At 40.1% G+C, this 20267-nt stretch overlaps 1 protein-coding gene across 1 annotated transcript; it reads left to right on the forward strand.

Moving 5' to 3' along the window:
• The first annotated feature begins 600 nt into the window (after window positions 1–600).
• On the forward strand, window positions 601–19749 carry LOC308663404 (fructose-1,6-bisphosphatase 1-like). Its single transcript, XM_081319781.1, has 7 exons — window positions 601–885; window positions 5326–5488; window positions 7377–7469; window positions 9914–10054; window positions 12466–12603; window positions 13121–13240; window positions 19391–19749. Exons 1-7 carry the CDS (start codon window positions 716–718, stop codon window positions 19580–19582), a joined length of 1017 nt encoding a protein of 338 aa, XP_081175907.1. The 5' UTR covers window positions 601–715; the 3' UTR covers window positions 19583–19749.
• Window positions 19750–20267: the final 518 nt, after the last annotated feature.

The following is a 20267-nucleotide window of genomic DNA, read 5'->3' on the forward strand; positions in this document are numbered from 1 at the left end:
CTAAATTGCTATTGTGATCGGAAACCTGTTAAAGCAGGGATGTCCCAGCTTGTCAACTTTAAGACTTGTGGACTTCAACTCCCGGAATTCCCCCAGTCAGCATGTGAATCAGCATGGCTGACTGGGGGCATTCTGGGAGTTGAAGTCCACAAGTCTTAAAGTTGCCAAGCTTGGACACCCCTTTTCTGACGGTAAAAAGGAGGCGAAGGGATGATTCGCACGTAACATTCAACTATAAAAATGATTTGTGTGGTTGGGTTTAGCGCGACGGTCGGGTCTTAAATCAAAACGTCTTCGTCGTGGTGTGCCCTCCTCCTTCCTTCCCTTCCCCCACTTTCTTAGGGGACCTGATCGGTCCTGCTCCGCTCGAACCGTTTTCGGGCCACGTAGTCCCGAAGATCAGAAACTCCACAGCGATTCTCCTGCCCTCCCTGCTCGGAATCGGGCTTCCCCACCTCTTTCTCAGGATTGGGCGGCGGGAGGGAGGAGAGAGCGCTTCTCTCCTCTCCTCTCCCCCTTTGGCTGCCCGCGGAGTGGGCGGCTGGCGCCAGTTCCGCGTAGTAAAAGAGGTGGACCCGGGAAGCGTCGGGACGGCCTCCGCCGTTGCCAACCGTGCCCTCCCCTCTCAAAAGGACTCGGATCGGCCACCGCGTCCTCCTCTTCCTCCTCCTCCTCCTCCTCCTCGTCCAGCGCCAAAGCCACAGCCGTTGCCATCATGACAGACCGGTCCACCTTCGACACCAATGTGACCACTGTGACCCGGTTCGTGATGGAGGGAGGCAGGAAAGCGCGGGGCACGGGAGAGCTCACTCAGCTGCTCAACTCGCTCTGCACAGCCGTCAAAGCCATCTCCACCGCCGTGCGTAAGGCGGGCATTGCCAACCTGTAAGTGTGCACAAGGTCTCTGGCTGACAAAGCCAAGGAGCACGGCGAAACCCTCCCCCCCCCCGCCCACACACATACTTCTCTCGGGTTTCTCTTTGAGGTCCAGCGTGTTGCTTGAGTGAGGATGATGGGGTGGTCCTTGAGCATTCCTGGAGAATCGAAAATGGGGAGCTTCGCAAAGGTCCCATGGTGGTTGCGGGTTTCTAAAGAAATGCAGCGGGGATCGTCATGTTCTCTCCGAATTGAAGGCAGACAGGTGTTTGACCAGCTGACTCTACCAGGTGTCAGAAGGAGCCTGGATTCTGCTAGATTACTCAGATGGCAGATGTTGAGACAGAGGCAGGATGTTGTTCCTACTTATTTCTCTGCCTGGAAAAAAGACAGGGCACCTGAGTTGTTACCTTTTCTTTTTCAGTTACTCAGTTTCGTTCTACTCACTCTTCAGTTGGAGTGTGGGGAGCCCCCCCCAACCCCCCCCAAAAACCAGCTACTGGTATTGCCTCATGTTCACCTCTGCATTCCTTTGCTCTATGTGTCCCATCCTTCCTGATCTTTCTCTTCTTGAGAAAGTTGTGTTGGTGGCCCCTTCCACTCACTGTCCACCTAGATTCTTCTCTTGGACAACTAGGAATTAGCCCCATGAAGCCCCATCACTCTTCCATACCAAGCTATCCCGAAAGGGAGAAGTGACTAAACCAGCCAGTTCTCTCGCAGAAGGCCCAAAAGGAGACAGCTTTTTGAGAAAAAGGATATGCAAGCACTTTGCAAGCCATCATTGGCCTGGTCCTCCATTCACACTTTGTGGTATGCAATATTGTGGATGATTTTATTTTACCTTAGCCTGATGTGCAAATTCAGCTGCTATGATTTGTAAATTGGGGTTTGCAGCTTGCTGTTACATATGTAAGTAGGAAGTCATGATTTATTCAACAAATTATTAAATCACTATGCCTTAGTATAATATATCAGTTTTTTCAGGGAGCAACTGCCTTCTTTCATGGTTTCAGAATGAATCTTTCCTTTAATTATTCAACCTGCTTCTTTCTCTGGATTAATCTTGATGGATTTCATGGCCACAACATTCAGCTATATAAATCTTGTCCTCCATATCCACCACCTAGAGAAAGCAAGCGTGTGGCCAATTATGCAGGCTTGTATTTCTTCCTTGGTTGCACCCATCTTCCTGCCCGATTTTCAGAGTGGACTGTGTATGTGATCCATTATTACTTGTCCCCTCTCATTTGCTGTCAAGGTTTGGAAAACCAAAGGATGGGGACTATAGTTATTATACTCCAAAATATGACTTCAGAATCTATTCTAGAGTCCAATATCTGAATACGCCTTCCTTAAGTTCCACTCCTGGGATTTTGTAGCTAACTGGGATCCATTGATCTGAAAGCTAATGCAACCTAGCTGAATGACTCCTCAGAGTTTGGAACCCATTCTTCAGTTGGGACTTTCTGGAGTCTCAACCAGGATTTGTGTGTTGTCCTCTGATTTGCTGTAGTTTGCTATTTAGCGTTGGAATCCAACTGGGAGTAACCTTGCTTCTTTTATTTTGCCAAAACTGTGTAATTCATCAATCTAATTTTTGTACTTATTAACTTTTCTGGAATATCAGCTAATCTATTTTGCCTCTTGTAATTTGAAAATGTGCTGGGAATGATGAGCAGCAGCAGACTAAAGGCTGCCCTTTCTCATGTAACTACTCATTTTCTGATTTACTACTGTATTTTCATTCTATTTACAAGGAAGAAGAAAGGATTTCCCACTTATTTTATAAGTGTGCACACGCTTTTTGCATACAAAAACCAAACTGTTAAAGTGATTTCCTGTTAATGAATCTGTATTCAACATTAGTTATATATGACCATAGAAAATCAGTTTCTTATATATTTAACTTGTATCATTATACAGGTACTTCGCAGCAGTAAGTCATATTCATTTAAATTAGGGTTGCTTACCAGGTAAATAGATGTACAATAGCAGTTTTGTTCTACCCTCTTTTTAGTCTAACATCATCTAGTAATTACAAAAAGAAGTTCAGTTTGATAGAAAGTGTCTAATATTACATCAGAACATTAGAGAAAAAAACCCATTCAGCTTAAAAGGTTTTGGTCAGTAAAAGGTTGAGGGTAGAATCCCAATCACCCAACTATCTTTGGGGGCAAAAGATAAGCTCAATAACAATAACTCTGAAGTGTACGCAAATGCCCTGCAATTGTGTTCTTTGTCTTGGGAACAAGTTATGATGCAAGTATAGCCATTTAATGCCAGCTCCCACAGGAAGTAGCAAACTGAAGAGATGGCTGTTGCCTGCCTTATGTGCACATCTATGTGGACATACTTTGTATTTCTCAATGAAGAACTTTGCTTATGTTTGCCCTTCTTTTAGTGCAATCGGCAAATAAGCAAAGTTGAGCCATCAGATAATAATTGGCTACTGGATGATCCTCTTATTTGGGTAAAGTTAATATGTGATTCAGATAACATCTTGGCAGATTTTCTTACTGTGAGCTCTTAGAGAATACTCCCATATCTCCCTATGTATATGGACAGCATGATCTTATTTGGATATGAATTCATATGTGAATTTGAAATATTCCAAATCTTAGGTTTGATAAGTCAAGTGTTTATAAAAAGATTTTTTCATAACAAGGACTTGTTAGCTCATTTGAATAGCAATGCTGCCTTGGAGCACGATAGAATTTGCAGTCCAAGGTATATAGATAGTCCGCCACTTACGACCATTCATTTAGTAACTGTTCAAAGTTTTAATGGCACTGAAAAAAGTGACTTATGACTGTTTTTCACACCATCATTGCAGCATCCTCATGGTCAGGTGATCAAAATTCAGATGCTTGGCAACTGGCATGTATTTATGACAGTTGCAATGTCCCAGGGTATTGTGATCACCTTTTGCAACCTTTTGACGAGAAAAGTCAAGGGGGAAGCCAGATTCACTTAACTACTGTGCTACTAACTTAACAACTGCAATGATTCACTTAACTCTGGCAAGAAAGGTCGTAAAATGGAGCAAAGCTCACTCAACAGCTTATCAGTTGAAATTTTGGGCTCAATTGTGGTCATACGTTGAGGACCACCTGTATCACATAGCATCATTGTGCTTTGCTGCGGCCATTCAGCTAGGTTTCCCATTAAACGTAGTACTATGATCTTCTGAAAGGACCAAACAAATAGCTGATTCATCCAATGTTTGAAAATCCTACATCATTTGGCAGCTAATAATGTTACTCTGTCCCATTGATTTTCCCCAGAAAGCAAAACTTGGGTCCACTTTTTTTTTTATAAAAAAGTTGAATAACAGCGGAAACTACTTGTTCAACAATGGTGGGCTTAGGGATTACCAAATATATGTCCATCTTAGCCTTTACCGTTCTTGCGCCCTCCATATTTTGGGGATACAATTAATTGCCTCAATTCTCAGTTACACCATGGGATTCTTTTATGGGCAAGAAAGGAATAGGTTTTACCTTTTTATAGCTATTCCAGCTAATTATAATGAAACATATGGCCTACGGCTCTTGCAATTTTCACCAGTTTCTGAAGAAAGATATAAAAGATGTCAATGAGTAATTCTGGTGGTTAGGGAAAGTTGTAGTTAATATGGCACCATATAATCCCAACTTTTAGAATGATCACCTGTGTTATGCTGAGCATTATTATCTTCTTGGGGTACCATAAGTTATCAGTTGCAGTAATATATGTAGAAGACATCAGTTGAGGAAGGTTGGTCTAAATTAAAATCTTAAAGCAAAATTTTAAAAAGATTGCATCAAAAATTAAGGATGTCATGTTAACGTTCTGAGGATTACAGATGAAACATGTTATGAAAATATGAGCATACTCAGATAGTAGCCCATAGCTGTATTCAGACGTCACATTAAGTTTCAGTTTCATGACCAAGAAAAAAAACTGAAGAGGAAAGGTTTGCTTCTAATTTTGATTTTGTTATCCAGACCTGACAAGTTTAATTGTGGTTTGTCTAAAATAAATCACATTGAAACCATGTGACCTCACATGGAATTTGGCAAACTATATTTAACAGTGCAGTCCAAAAGTTTAGATGACATGCTGAATTGCAATTAATGTTAGTGGGACAGGGACACTTCTGAAATGTCTGTACTGGAGGGCAGAAAACAGGAACGTCCATAAAGGCTTGAATTTATTATGCATTTTTTGTTCAAGATAAACTAGGATCAGTGTCATATGTGTATATACCTACCCATTTTTATTTAAAACCCTGAGAAATAATGTCAAATGTAACCCTAATTCAGGGAGAAGGGAAGAGGGACTAAAACTTGTGGGGATCTATGTGAGATATTAGTCATAATTAATTCTAACCTGCTTGAGAGCTTCACTTAACACATACACACACACAGATAGATATTTTCTGATGATTTCCCTCCCCCCTTTCAGCTATGGAATTGCTGGTTCTACCAATGTGACAGGGGACCAAGTAAAGAAGTTAGATGTTCTTTCCAATGACATGGTGATCAACATGCTGAAATCATCGTTCACAACTTGTCTCATTGTGTCAGAAGAAAACAAAGAAGCAATCATAGTGGAAGAGGATAGACAGGTCAGTATCTCTGCTAAATTCCCCAGTGTTTGCTTTCAAGGTAGCATTGAGCAACAACTAGTTTTTAAATGGGTAAAGTTTAACCCAACATGCTGATTTCAAAGGCCAAAGAGCAGTACCCTCTGAAGACAAAAAAGGGGAAAAAAATTAGAATCAATAGGCAATTACCCTAAACCAGCTTTCACTAAACTTAAGTCACATATTGACCACATGTAATCCAATACTCAGACCTAATGGCCAATATCTGGAGGACACTAGGTTAAATTTCACAGGGCAAATTTATGTTTCCTTCATTGTGCTAATACAAGGGCAAAAAGAATTGATCAAAGAGCAGAAGGTGATCCTGTATCAGGGGTCTTCAAACTTGGCCCTTTTATGACTTGAGGATTTCAGCTCCCAGGATTCCTCAGCCAACATGCCTGGCTGAGGAATTCTGGGAGTTGAAGTCCACAAGTCATTAAAGGGCCAGGTTTGAAGACCCCTGTCCTATATAATCAATCTCTTGAAAATGTCTCAAGGTTTTATTTTAATCCAGATATGGGAAGCCAGAGCTGCATTTTTTTCCTCTTATTATTTTCAGCCATTATGAGTCTCATTATGACAACCAACATTTTTATCAAATTGGGTCTTTTTGGGGGGGGGGTGTCAGGTTAGGAAAAAAATGTCATTGAAATTCACCACTTTTCTGCAGGATCAAGAGCATGAGTTTTCAGACACTGGAAGCCACTGAAATCACAGGTGGAGAGTGGGCCATAAGTTCCCTACCTTTAACTTGAACCTTTTAAGTGTATCAAGTCTGGAAGTGAATATTACAAAAGATTTGTTTGGAAGAATTGATGTGTTATGCAGGTTATATCAAAAATCTCATTCCTTCCCCCCTGCTGGGGATTTAGGGTTGGAGCATAAACACCAAAGCTCAGTTAAACCAAGTTAGATATTTTTCCCTGTGTTACTTTGCCATTCCACTGTCTTGGGTTGGCAGCAAAGGACAGTCGTCTCAATTTGACTGAGACAGGAATGTCCACAGAGAAATAATAATAAAAAAACCCCTCAAGATCCTGCCACAATCATGCAATGGAATCTTAATTTTTTTTGGCAAATTTTGCATGATGCATGTAAAAAAGGGAAAAGGGTCCCCGTATACAGTCTCCATCCTGACTTTTTTTACCCTCTTTAAGACAATTTCCTCAGTCTGATCTTTTTTCTAAATGTTGGTCTGCTCTAGTCTTTTCTGGATCATGGCTTCTACTTGATTGGAGAGCTATATCATGATCAGGACCTTTTTTGCTCTTCCTACCCCTGCATGCTAATTTTGTGTGACCTCTTGCAGGAGAGTTTTGGGCTGCTGGTGGTCTAGAACTGGGGTAGGTAACCTTGGCTCTTTTATGGGTCATAAAAGAGCCAAGGTTGCCTACTCCTGGTCTAAAACATTCAACAGCTAGTGTTGCCTGCAGTCTGGGAGGTAATGCAATACCTGAGATGTAGATTGTGATACATCTTACAGAACATTCCTCGAGATTTTGTGACTGAAATATGCTTCTTGCTGTGGTGTCAACATTTTTATAAGCGATTCAGAATCTTCTGAGGGGGCTGCCATAGCAAATCCAATGAATTTAATTACCTGCAAAACCCAAATCAAACAACAGTTTTCCCTTTTGAGAAATGTGTGGCCTGATCACTTCATGAATGTGATGTTTCTTTGTCATTTATAGTTTGGGATCCATCAGCTTGAGATGAGTAAGTAGTTCAAACCTTTCATTTTAGGCAGGTAAATGGGAAAAGCTACTTACCTTCTCCCCAAAGCTTTTATTTGGTCAAAATATTTAATAATAAACTAAGCGTTCATTTTTGTTTTTTGAAAACTTATTCAAATATTGTTTTCTTGTAGGGTAAATATATTGTCTGCGTTGATCCACTTGATGGCTCTTCTAACATTGATTGCCTTGTTTCTGTTGGAACCATTTTTGGTATCTATAGAAAGGTAGGATATATTGAATGGTTGCTAAATATCAGAGGAGAAGGAGGAGGAGGAGAACCACTTTTATATTAGACTATTTCTAATTATGTTCCTGTTAAAGCTTGTCTAATCCACAAGTAGCAGTGATAAATTTTAACTGAGGCCATAAATAATGTGACAGAGTTTACACTTTGTTTAACCACAATTTATTAACTAAACACCAGTTGGTTGGATTCACCCATTCACCCTTAGTCAAAACCAAACCTACCATATTAGCACTTAGGACAATATATGGATCCAGAGAGCTAAAGCTCCAATACTTTGGCCATTTAATGTGGAGAGGGGATTCATTGGAAAAGACCCTGATGCTAGGAAAGAGTGAAGGAGGGATGATGGCAGAGGATGAGATGGTTAGATAGGGTGATTAACGTAATGAACATGAATTTAGGCAAACTCCTGGAGACAGTGGAGGACAGGGGCCTGAAGTGCTATGGTCCATGGGGGTCACAAAGAGTTGGATATGACTTAGTGACTGAACAACAACAACAACAAAAACATGAATCCAGAGACTGTTTAGATACATTGAGTTTTAGTGCTGTATCGCTGGATATTCCTAAAGACTATATAATAACTTTTCATTTCCAATCCAGAGTTAAGAGGCCATGTTTACTGATTCCAACAGAGTTCACTGTTTCATGTGAAAGAAGTTTTAACCATTGCTACTATATTTTTTAAAATTCCATATCGGATTAGAAAGCCATAGCTTACCATTATGTGTGAAACACAGTGCCTGTGCCACAAAACATGCTGATCGAAAACCAAACTATGTAAGTTAAGCTGTTGTGTACTAAATAAACTCCACCTATGCTTGAGCGGATGCAGTTTTTCTTAAGTCATTGTGATTTGCAGCTATTTCTTTTCATGAGTCAGGCTTGTAGGATGTAATGGTGTGGGCAGCCTATTCAGAAGAGGGAAGTGATCTTGCACATTGGAAGCAAAATCACAGTGTAAACTTCCAAGCAGCTAAACCAGTAGGTTTGGTTAATTCCTGTAGGCAACCAATTTGCACAATGGAACGATAAGTATAGTAAGAGTGCATACCATTTTATAGGCAGGTGACCTGATTGATGGAACTTGAAATTCTAGATAAGCATGTATTTAAATATACACATTGATAGTCTTTAGATGCACACATTCTACTATTTGTTTTTATTATTCATTATATTGCAGATTGTACACGGGTTAAAAATATTGAAAATAGAAAAATAAGGATCACAATAAAGGGAAAACTTTGGGTTGCAAACACAGCTAATAGCTACCTCCTCTTTTGTCCTATTTGTTTGCAGAGTGCAGTAGTGGTGGGACTTATTGGGGTTTTCCCATATGGGGATGGAGTGCTTAATTTCTTCTTCTTTCAGATTCTGTTTTATCTTGTATTTAAAAATAAATAGTAAACTTTCCTTGGCCAATTACAGGAATTAAGAGATTGTGGGGTGGGAATTAAAGTGGGGAGGAACACTAATGATGACACTGAGGAGTTGTATACTCTATAAGTTGTACATATAGCTGAGTGAATGGAGTATGGTTTTATTGGAAAAATTGATTCCATCCAGCTTTGGGTCTAAAGAAGAAGGTAATTACTTGATAGCCTCAGGTCCCAAAACCATTATTTTCATTCAGGGATAATAATTGTCAGATATCCATAAACTGTAATTCCTAGCAGCTCCAAAAAGTGTGGCCATTAGAATGCTGGAAGATATGATTCAGTAACATCTGAAAATTATAAGGAAGAAATCATAATATTATGAGGGGCGGGGCAGTGACTTAATGGTTAAGATGCTGGGCTTGTCAGCTGGAAAGCTGAGAGTCCAGGTTCAAGACCCGAGTGCCATGTGGCAGGATGAGCTCCTGTCCTCACACCAGCTCCTGCCAATCTAGTAGTTCAAAAGCATGCAAATGAGAGTAGATAAATAGGTACCACTTTGGTGGGGAAGTAATAGAACTCCGTGATGTCATACTGGCCACATGACCGTGGAAATGTCTTTGGACAGCACTGGTTCAGTGACCTTGAAATGGAGATGAGCACTGCCCCCTATGGTTGTCAACAACTAGTGGAGTAAAATCTGCAGGGACTTCTTTACCTTTGTACATAGTATTATGGCCAGGGGGGAACTATGAGCAGCATAAGGATTAAGTCAACAGTTGAAACTATTTCTTAAGCTTGGGAACCATGTGATACTGGAGCTAAACCTGAAGCAATCACATTTACCAACGATCAAGATATTTGTTGGTGAAATGATAGCTTTTATGAGTATCACAGCATATTTCAGATTATTTGCTGTACTAAGAAGACAACACGGCCACCAGTGAACTGAAAGAATCTCAGTTTAGCGGTGAAACTCTTCTCACCAGCTGCATAAAATTATTGAAATTTCCAGGTTCTAAACTTATTGTATTTATCATGCAAGGTTACACCTGGTGCTCCTTGTGAAAAGGATGCTCTGCAGCCTGGTCGCAATCTGGTGGCAGCTGGTTACGCCCTCTACGGAAGTGCTACCATGCTTGTCCTGGCCCTGGAATCTGGTGTCAACTGTTTTATGCTTGATCCGGTAAGGGGGATCCTGAGGATCCTGAGGTTGATTATTGTTTGCTTGCAGTCTTGCAATCCTGCCTTTTCAGTCTCCATTTTTAATTTGCGAAATGAAACAACCACCAATAAGATAAATACTATGCTGGAGTTTGCATATTATCCACGGTTCAGTTAGTCCTTGCATAACGACCAGTCATTATACAACTGTTCGAAGTTATTATGACCACAAAATGAGTGTTTTACATAATTTTATTATAACAGTGCTATGTTCAATAGTTTAAGGGGTGAACAGTGTAAAACTTCATAAAAATTATACGTGATCACTGTGAAACTGAGTTTTGTGATTTTTGTGACAGAAAGTAATAACTAATAGATGGCAGAATATACAAGGAAGCCTACTTCATGTTGTCTTTATGTACTGGATATTTCCAGCAAAAGAATTTTTTTTGGTTCTTTTATGGGGTTTTTTTTGGTTCTTCAGATGATATTTTTCATATCTGGCATGCAAGGATCCCTGTTCCTTTTTACTACATCAAGGGGCTGTATGTCTTCATTTGGCAAGAGGAACCTTCATCTAGGAAGGATCACAGTGGGGATTTATAATTTGCATCTGTGCTGCTACGATCCTAGTTAATGCTAGCATCCCAATTTGGAGTAGATCTTCAATCTTGCTTTGGAATAATAAGAAAAGGACAAATGAAATTGCACATTTCTTTTTAAATGTAATACACAGTTTAACACTTAGGAAAGGAAGCTGGAAAGCAGTGGGAACTTTGAAATGTGCACAGGCAGCATTTTAAAATTAAATGATGAAGATCAACAGAAATGTGGGCTGTTTATCAAACAAAGGTGACAGTTATGAATGAAAATCAGGGCAGAGGTAAGGGTGGTGGGGAAATTTAACTGGAACAGACAATGCCTTAATGCAGAGTCTGCATTAGAACTGATGTAGAGTTAGAAGGCAAAGTACTTGAAAAACAGGGAGGTAAATGCTGCTAACAATGAAATGATGGTGTAGGGTTTTTTTTAAATAAATTGTTACAAGGGTGGCTCAGTGGGTTAGGACGCTGAGCTTGTCGATCAGAAGGTCGGCAGTTTGGCGGGTTGAATCCCGAGTGCCGCGTAACAGAGTGAGCGCCTGTTACTCGTCCCAGCTTCTGCCTACCTAGCAGTTCAAAAGCACGTAAAAATGCAAGTAGAAAAATAGGGACCATTACGGTGGGAAGGTAACAGCGTTCTGTGCGCCTTTGGCATCTAGTCATGCCGGCCACATGACCACGGAGATGTCCTCGGACAAGCGCTGGCTCTTCGGCTTTGAAACAGAAATGAGCACCGGCCCCTAGAGTCGGAACGACTAGCACGCATGTGCAGGGGAACCTTTACCTGTACCTTTTAGAGTTAGAAGGCAAAGTACTTGAAAGACAGGGAGGTAAATGCTGCTAACAATGAAATGATGGTGTAGGGTTTTTTTTAAAAAAATAAATTGTTACAAGAGTTGCAGAAAGCCACTTATCTTCTAAAAGAAATAATATATATAGGACTTCCTTTATTAAAAGCTCTCTTTAACTACCATAATTTCCTCTGTGTCCATGAGCACAGTGTGTGGTTTTTGAACAATCCTCGCATTTCAACCACCGTATACGATGAAACTCCTTCCAAATAGGACTGCCTTCTTATTATCTCTAAAGTATGTTAACACATGTTCTTGTACGCTTTCAGATACACCTTGATGTCTTAAAGAGTAAGTGGCATGTTTGTGTGCATGTGAGGCACCATATACATCCTAGAGGATTTTCATAAAGGATCTTCTTTGCATGCTCCTGCCTAGCTGATGTCATGCAATTTACATTAGAATCGCTTTCTAGAATGTAGAATATAAAAATGGATGGCCGTATTGAATTTGACCTTATTGGTTCAGATGTAAGGCACTGGAGTGAAATATTTTGCATTTCTAGAATTTGTCGTGATCTGTTATGTATCCTTTTTGTAGCTGTATCTAACCTACATTTTCATTTTGTTTTCTTTTGTCTTCTTATGTAATTATAGGTGGTTTTTTTTAAATAATTGTGAAATTATAACCATCACTTAGGAAAGAACGATTTTCAAACTTTTTATGATTTCTTATTCTGCAAACTGAAAAGTATTTTGTAGAATTATTCTAGTTACCAGTAGTTTGTTTTTATGTGTGTATATGCATATTTGTTTTTATATATGTATATATAGTTTTATTAAAGTAAATTTCTAAGAAAATTGGAAAGATGATGATACAGCATTTGACTGGTTATAATAAATAAACACTTGAAATAAGTTATCCACCAACACTTTACCTTGTAATACTTTACAAAAGAATTTTTAAAAAATTATAACTTCAATTCAAGATGCAATATTCCATGCTATTAAAAAGCTATTGTTTTCTGCTTTATTTGCTAGGCAATTGGTGAATTCATTTTGGTCAATAGGGATGTTAAAATAAAGAAAAAGGGAAATATCTACAGTCTAAATGAGGGATATGCATCGTACTTTGATCCAGCAGTCACGGAATATCTTCAGAAGAAGAAATTTCCCCAAGTAGGTTTTCATATATATGAGAGTCAGTTATACAGGCAATCTTTTAAGTGAATATATCTGGGTTCTGCAAAGATTTGATTAAATCATCATTTCAAAGGCAGTTTGATCTAATCTCCAACTCAAACCAACTTTTTTCCTGATGTGATCTGAATTGTCAAATAAAATGATTCCTTCTTAATCACTCTAAAGATTTGGTAGCTTTTGTGCACTCACAGAAAGATTGTTTTTCAGATCTGAATTGATTTTTTGAAATCAGATTGATTCATTTTTATGATGCTATTGAAAAATTCAAATTGAATTAATTCAGCAGTCCATACCACCCAGAGTCCATCTTTTCCATAATTAGGTATTGGATTTAAAGATCCTCTTGTACCTACAATAGGGAACCTATGCATTAGAGGAACAGAGGCAGAGGGAAGCTGTGTTTGGATGCATGGTAGATACATAGGTCATCACTGAATGAGGTTATCTGCAAACCAAAACTTATTCTAATCTACCATTTCATTTTGCTTTCTAGGACGGTAGCTCTCCCTATGGCAGTAGGTATGTAGGTTCCATGGTGGCTGATGTGCATCGTACTTTGGTGTATGGAGGAATCTTTTTATACCCAGCCAATTCAAAGATCCCCAAGGGAAAGGTAAGATTACTAAACACATGCACCTGTACATTTGATTTTCCTGATAGTTTAGAGCAGAACCCATTTAAAAAAATAAGTCCAGGAGTCCATCCTTGTGCAAGAACATTGACAAAACATAGGAGAAACAATATTGGTTCCAGTTTTATAATTTGAGTGATCTGTTTTCTCACTTTCACTAAGCTTTGCCTGGTATATTTTTGAAGGTGCCTTTTTCAGTGCGCAAGGAGGAGCTCTCTTGGACCATCTTGGATGATGGACTTTGTTCTTTACCAAAATGTAGGGCTGGCTAGAAAGTGAGATTTGACAAAATGAAAGTATGATTAAGCAGGTAGCTCATAAGTAGGATGTTTATGCTTAAAGTTACAAAATAAGATGTGAATCCATGTTTAACACCTTTCAACGGTACAGAGTATGATATGTAGTTAAGTTCCTCTGATTGTCAGGTAGATTTCTCTTTCCCTTGCTCAAAATGTTTAACATTGTTGGTACAATTTTTAGAAGCTTTGGGGAAATCAAGACCTCTGAACATTCTCTTAGTACTCGGAATGTTAAAATTAGATGTGATGCACAAGAAGTCCAAATAAGATGTCCTGTGGTTGTTGTTTTTTTAGATTTTCTTATCCTCCTTGTATTATTCTTTCTAAATAACTCAAGATGATGTCGAGAAAAGAGGGGATTGATATTGTCTCCCAAAACATCCTTATTTTTTTTCTATACATTCTTGATGAGAAAGCTTTCTGGCAGTCTCATAGTCAGGCTCTTATTTCTATTTCCCATTCCCCTATGACTTTTTAGATATATTAATGAGCCACTAGAGGGGTTCCTGATAAATTTTCTATGTTACCTCTAGTTTGGTCTTTAATCCCAAACATACATTGTTGTTGTTAGCTGCGAAGTCGTGTCCGACCCATCGCGACCCTATGGACAACATTCCTCCAGGCCTTCCTGTCTTCTACCATCTTCTGGAGTCCATTTAAGCTCACGCCTACTGCTTCAGTGACTCCATCCAGCCACCTCATTCTCTGTCGTCCCCTTCTTCTATTGCCCTCGATCTTTCCCAGCATTAGGCTCTTCTCCAGTGAGTCCTTCCTTCTCATTAGGTGGCCAAAGTATTTGAGTTTTAGCTTCAGGATCTGGCCTTCTAAAGAGCAGTCAGGATTGATCTCCTCTAGGACTGACCGGTTTGATCGCCTTGCGGTCCAAGGGACTCGCAGGAGTCTTCTCCAGCACCATAGTTCAAAGGCCTCAATTCTTTGGCGCTCAGCCTTTCTTATGGTCCAACTTTCACTGCCATACATTGCAACTGGGAAGACCATAGCCTTGACTATACGCACTTTTGTTGACAGGGTGATGTCTCTGCTTTTTAGTGTGCTGTCTAGATTTGCCATGGCTTTCCTCCCCAGGAGCAAGCGTCTTTTAATTTCTTGGCTACAGTCCCCATCTGCAGTGATCTTGGAGCCCAGGAAAACAAAATCTGTCACTACCTCCATTTCTTCCCCATCTATTTGCCAGGAATTGAGAGGGCCAGATGCCATGATCTTGGTTTTCTTAATGTTAAGTTTCAACCCAAGTTTTGCACTCTCCTTCTTCACCCGCAACAAGAGGCTCTTTAGTTCTTCTTCACTTTCTGCCATTAGAGTGGTATCATCTGCGTATCTTAGGTTGTTGATATTTCTTCCGGCAATCTTAATTCCAACTTTTGATTCATCTAGCCCTGCCTTTCTCATGATGTGCTCTGCATATAAGTTAAATAGGCAGGGCAACAGTATACAGCCTTGCCGGACTCCTTTCCCAATTTTGAACCAATCAGTGGTTCCGTGTCCAGTTCTCACTGTTGCTTCTTGATCCGCATATAGGTTTCTCAAGAGACAAATAAGATGGTCTGGTACTCCCATCTCTTTAAGAACTTGCCACAGTTTGTTATGATCCACACAATCAAAGGCTTTAGCATAGTCAATGAAGCAGAAGTAGATGTTTTTCTGGAACTCCCTAGCTTTCTCCATGATCCAGCGTATGTTGGCAATTTGATCTCTAGTTCCTCTGCCTCTTCGAAATCCTGCCTGTACTTCTGGTAGTTCTCGATCCACATACTGCTGAAGTCTAGCTTGTAGGATTTTAAGCATGACTTTACTAGCATGAGAAATGAGTGCAATGGTGCGATAGTTTGAACATTCTTTGGCACTGCCTTTCTTTGGAATTGGAATGTAAACTGATCTTTTCCAATCCTGTGGCCACTGTTGAGTTTTCCAAATTTGCTGGCAAATTGAGTGTAGCACTTTTACTGCACTGTCTTTTAAGATTTTGAATAGCTCAGCTGGAATACTGTCACCTCCACTAGCTTTGTTGTTGCTCAGCTTTTCTAAGGCCCACTTCACCTCACATTCTAGGATGTCTGGCTCGAGGTCAGTGACCACCTCATTGTGATTATCTGGGACGTTAAGCTCATTCTTGTATAGTTCTTCTGTGTAATTTTGCCACCTCTTCTTAATCTCTTCTGCCTCTGTTAGGTCCCTGCCATTTTGGTCCTTTATCATGCCCATTTTTGCATGAAACGTTCCCTTCATCTCTCCAATTTTCTTGAAAAGATCTCTGGTCCTCCCTATTCTATTGTTTTCTTCTATTTCTTTGCACTGTTCATTTAAGAAGGCATTCTTATCTCTTCTAGCTATTCTCTGGAATTCTGCATTCAATTGGGCATATCTATGTTTTTCTCCCTTGCTTTTTGCTTCCCTCCTTTCCTCAGCTATTTGCAAAGCTTCCTCAGACAGCCATTTTGCTTTCTTGCATTTCTTTTTCTTTGGGATGGTTTTGATTGCTACCTGTTGTACAATGTCGCGAACCTCTGTCCATAGTTCTTCAGGCACTCTGTCTATCAGATCTAATTCCTTAAATCTATTTGTCACCTCTACTGTATATTCAACAGGGATATGATTTAATTCATACCTGAGTGGCCTAGTGCTTTTCCCTACTTTCTTCAGTTTAAGCCTAAACTTTGCAAGGAGAAGCTCATGGTCTGAGCCACAGTCAGCTCCTGGTCTTGTTTTTACCGACTGTATAGAGCTTCTCCATCTTTGGCTGCAGAGCATATAGTCAATCTGATTTCTGTGTTGACCGTCTGGTGATGTCCATGTGTAGAGCCGTCTCTTGGGTTGTTGGAAAAGAGTGTTTGCTATGACCATCGTATTCTCTTGACAAAATTCTATCAGCCTGTGCCCTGCTTCATTTTGTACTCCAAGGCCAAACTTGCCTGTTATTCCAGTTATCTTTTGGCTTCCTACTTTAGCATTCCAATCCCCCATGATGATAAGGACATCATTTTTTGGTGTTACTTCTATAAGGTGCTGTAGGGCTTCATAGTACCGGTCAATTTCATCCTCTTCAGCACTGGTGGTTGGGGCATAGACTTGGACTACTGTGATATTGAATGGTTTGCCTTGGATTCGAACTGAGATCATTCTGTCATTTTGAGGATTGTATCCCAGTATTGATTTTCCTACTCTTTTATTGACTATGAAGGCTACTCCATTTCTTCTGAGGGATTCTTGCCCGCAGTAGTATACCTGATGGTCATCTGAATTAAATTCACCCATTCCTGTCCATTTTAGTTCGCTGATACCTAAGATGTCGATGTTCAGTCTTGTCATCTCTTGTTTGACCACGTCCAGCTTTCCTTGATTCATGGATCTTACATTCCAGGTTCCTATGGAGAAAAAATCTTTACAGCATCGGACTTTCCTTTCACCACCAGACATATCCACAGCTGAGCGTCCTTTCGGCTTTGGCCCAGTCGCTTCATTCTTTCTGGCGCTACTAGTACTAGCCCTCTGCTCTTCCCCAGTAGCATATTGGACGCCTTCCGACCTGAGGGGCTCATCTTCCAGCGTCATATCGTTTTGCCTTTTGGTACTGTCCATAGGGTTTTCATGGCAAAGATACTGGAGTGGGTTGCCATTTCCTTCTCCAGTGGATCACGTTTTGTCAGAACTCTCAGCTATGACCTGTCCGTCTTGGGTGGCCCTGCACGGCATAGCTCATAGCTTCATTGAATTACGCAAGCCCCTTCGCCACGACAAGGCAGTAATCCATGAAGGGGCCAAACATACATAGCTCACATCTAAGTACAAGTGTTTTTTCTAAGTATGTGAGCTGAGTGCGGATAGACATTGGGCTGAAGACAGACCATATTGTAAAAAGATATTGAAAGAGAGATGTGCAAGACCCTCTGTAACATACTGGGAATAGTCTTGGTGTGATTTTGTAGCAGTTGAAATAATAACCAAAAAGACAGCAGTAGCGTAATTAAGCACACAAGGATCATTGGGTTCTTTTCTAATCCCTTTAGTTCCTTGGAAAATAGACAAGGAGAGTAGGGCAGGATTCCTGCTAGGTGATCCAGTCCTGAGTCTGATGCCCTCTCTTTACGGGCTTCATACTGATAGCAGCGGGAAGTTATTACTCATGCCTAAATTAGAATTTGCATCTGGCGCTTTCACATAGTTGGAAAATACAGGTGGGATATAACTGGGGGGAGCTGAGTAGTGATGGGGGCTGCTTGAACATGGCAAGAGAGGGCATCAAAATATGAGGGAAGATGGTAGTAAATGTGATGCAGCCACATTCTGATTTGTTTTTTCAAGACACATGTTCATTTTCCTGAACTATTAAGATGCTGGACACATTCACATTAAAAAATGGCACAGATTTTGAAAGTATCAGGGAATGGTTGCCTAAGTCAGACATGAATAACATCAGAAATAATTCAACTGTGTTTGTGGCATCCCTGCTTTGTTAGCTGGAATTCTTTTAAGGAAGTGAAATATAGTCCTCTCTGCTAAACAGTTGCCACATTTTTGCTGTTAAAAAACCCCCAGAACCCATTTCTTCTTACTGAGACTTTACAGTGCCATTTGAGTATAATACTGTATCAATCTTCAGAAATTGAGAAGTAGTCAATAAACTCTTGGCCAGTTTTTCCCAGCTCTAGTTGAACATGGGGAAGAGTCCATATTTATTCAGCAGAGGACTTTAATCTCTGAGAATTCTGAAATTTTGTTTGCTTTGGCTTGTAGATAAGAGATGGTTACTCATTCATGCACCACGTTTCAACAGGGCTTTCATGTTTATTAACCACGGGGTTCCCCCTTTTGTGCATATTTTTGTCTTTTTAAATAAGTCAAATAGCAGACATGGAAATTTTCTCTGTGGGATCCAATCAGGGTTGATCACTGGGACCAGAAGTTTTGTCTTCCAAGCTTTCGGACTCATGCTGCAGAACTTCTCTCTAGAACTAGAGAAGTTAAAGAGAAGTTCCCTAAAGATGGGTTCCAGCACGGGTCCCGGTGACTGGCCCAGATTGGATCCTGCAACATTATTCTGAGACACGTATATTCACCTTCATTCATGAAACTCTCTCTCCCCCCTGCCACAACTATATGAGCAAAGGTAGGCTGTGAGACAATGACTGGTTCAAAAGTGCTAGTGTACATCCAATACTGTTTTACTTGGAGTTGAAGTCCACATGTCTTAAAGTTGCCAAGGTTGAGAAACAGTGTTCTATAAAAACAAAAACTGCAATTAGGAAGCTGGCACAGAATGGGATGGATCCAGCTTTTTCTGAACTGTTAACATGTTGGATGTGTTCACATTAAAACATGGCACACTTCTTCCATTACTGGATGTAGTAGACCAGTTTTTCCTGCTGCATTCCAGATTAGTTAGTTGACCTAGCATCACACATCTTACTAAGCCATGATTTGATCAGTATTTGGGATTACTGCCATGTATGAATTCAGTCAGCCACCATCAAAAAAATGAAAGGATTTTATTCATGCTGGTTGGAATGGCATTCAATCACGTGGGGGAAAAAGCAGACTAGGGAGATTTCTGGATTTCTGTCCTGAATTAGTGTGAGAATGTGTGTACGCGTATACACATGTACACATATGAAAATCTAGTCCAAACTTTGAATTTGTAGTTTAAAATACGCTGTTTAGAGTGGAGTTTGCTTCTTGGTAAATACCGATAGGTGAGTCCTGAAATAAATACACAAAGAGCAGGATATCCCCATAGGACTGTATAATGCTTGTTTGCTGTGTAAACAGAATGCTGACATTGGACCTCTGTCTTTATTTTTCACATCTTCAACTCCAGCTGAGATTGCTGTATGAGTGCAACCCCATGGCTTTCATCATCGAAAAAGCTGGAGGGATTGCAACAACAGGCAAGGAGGCAATCTTGGACATTATTCCTGAAAACATTCATGAGCGTGCGCCAGTTGTGCTGGGCTCTTCAGATGATGTGGAGGAATACTTAGCCGTGGTCAAGAAGCATTCAGCCAAATGAGGAACAGAAGACTGCCAAGTTCCCAAGAGAAACATCTTGCCCCTGGACCAAGCCCATATGTGGTGTGCTGTAGCTTCGGAATGCCTCAAAAGTTAATGCAGTGTGATTTTCCAAGTGCTATTAAAAATTTTATCTACTCAATCCCCTTTCCTAACTAAAATCTTGAATCATGAATCCCAGATTAATGAAATACCAACAAAGTCAATCTAAAATCTGTACTTTAACTCATTTTGAGAACATATATTTAGGTTATCTGGTACATTTTCTATACCTCCTAGCTCATTATGTATACCACACTATGTTGAATTTGGGAAGTTAAAGTCCAGACTTCTTAAAATTGATAAGGTTGAGGAAAAACTGCTCTAGAGCAGTATTTACCAAGCGGTAAGATTTCCAGCTGGCAGCTAAAGAACTTTGGCATTTGGTGAAAGGACAACGGCTTAGGTGACAGATGGTTTGGTAACTTAAACTACTAACATTTAAATGCAGTTGGAAGAAAGTATCGTCTTATATAGACTGTTTTGAACATTGGGTAATGGAAATAGCTCACTCATATTTCATACTCCTGTCATTGTAAAACATTACTTATGATGCTCAGAGAATTACTTTCTTCTTTAACATCATCAGCCTAACTGTAATCCAGATGATTACATACAGAAGAGCTACTTCTAACAGAGAGATATCA

This window comes from Vipera berus (assembly GCF_964194415.1).
Source record: "Vipera berus genome assembly, chromosome: 2".
Lineage (NCBI taxonomy): Eukaryota > Metazoa > Chordata > Lepidosauria > Squamata > Viperidae > Vipera > Vipera berus.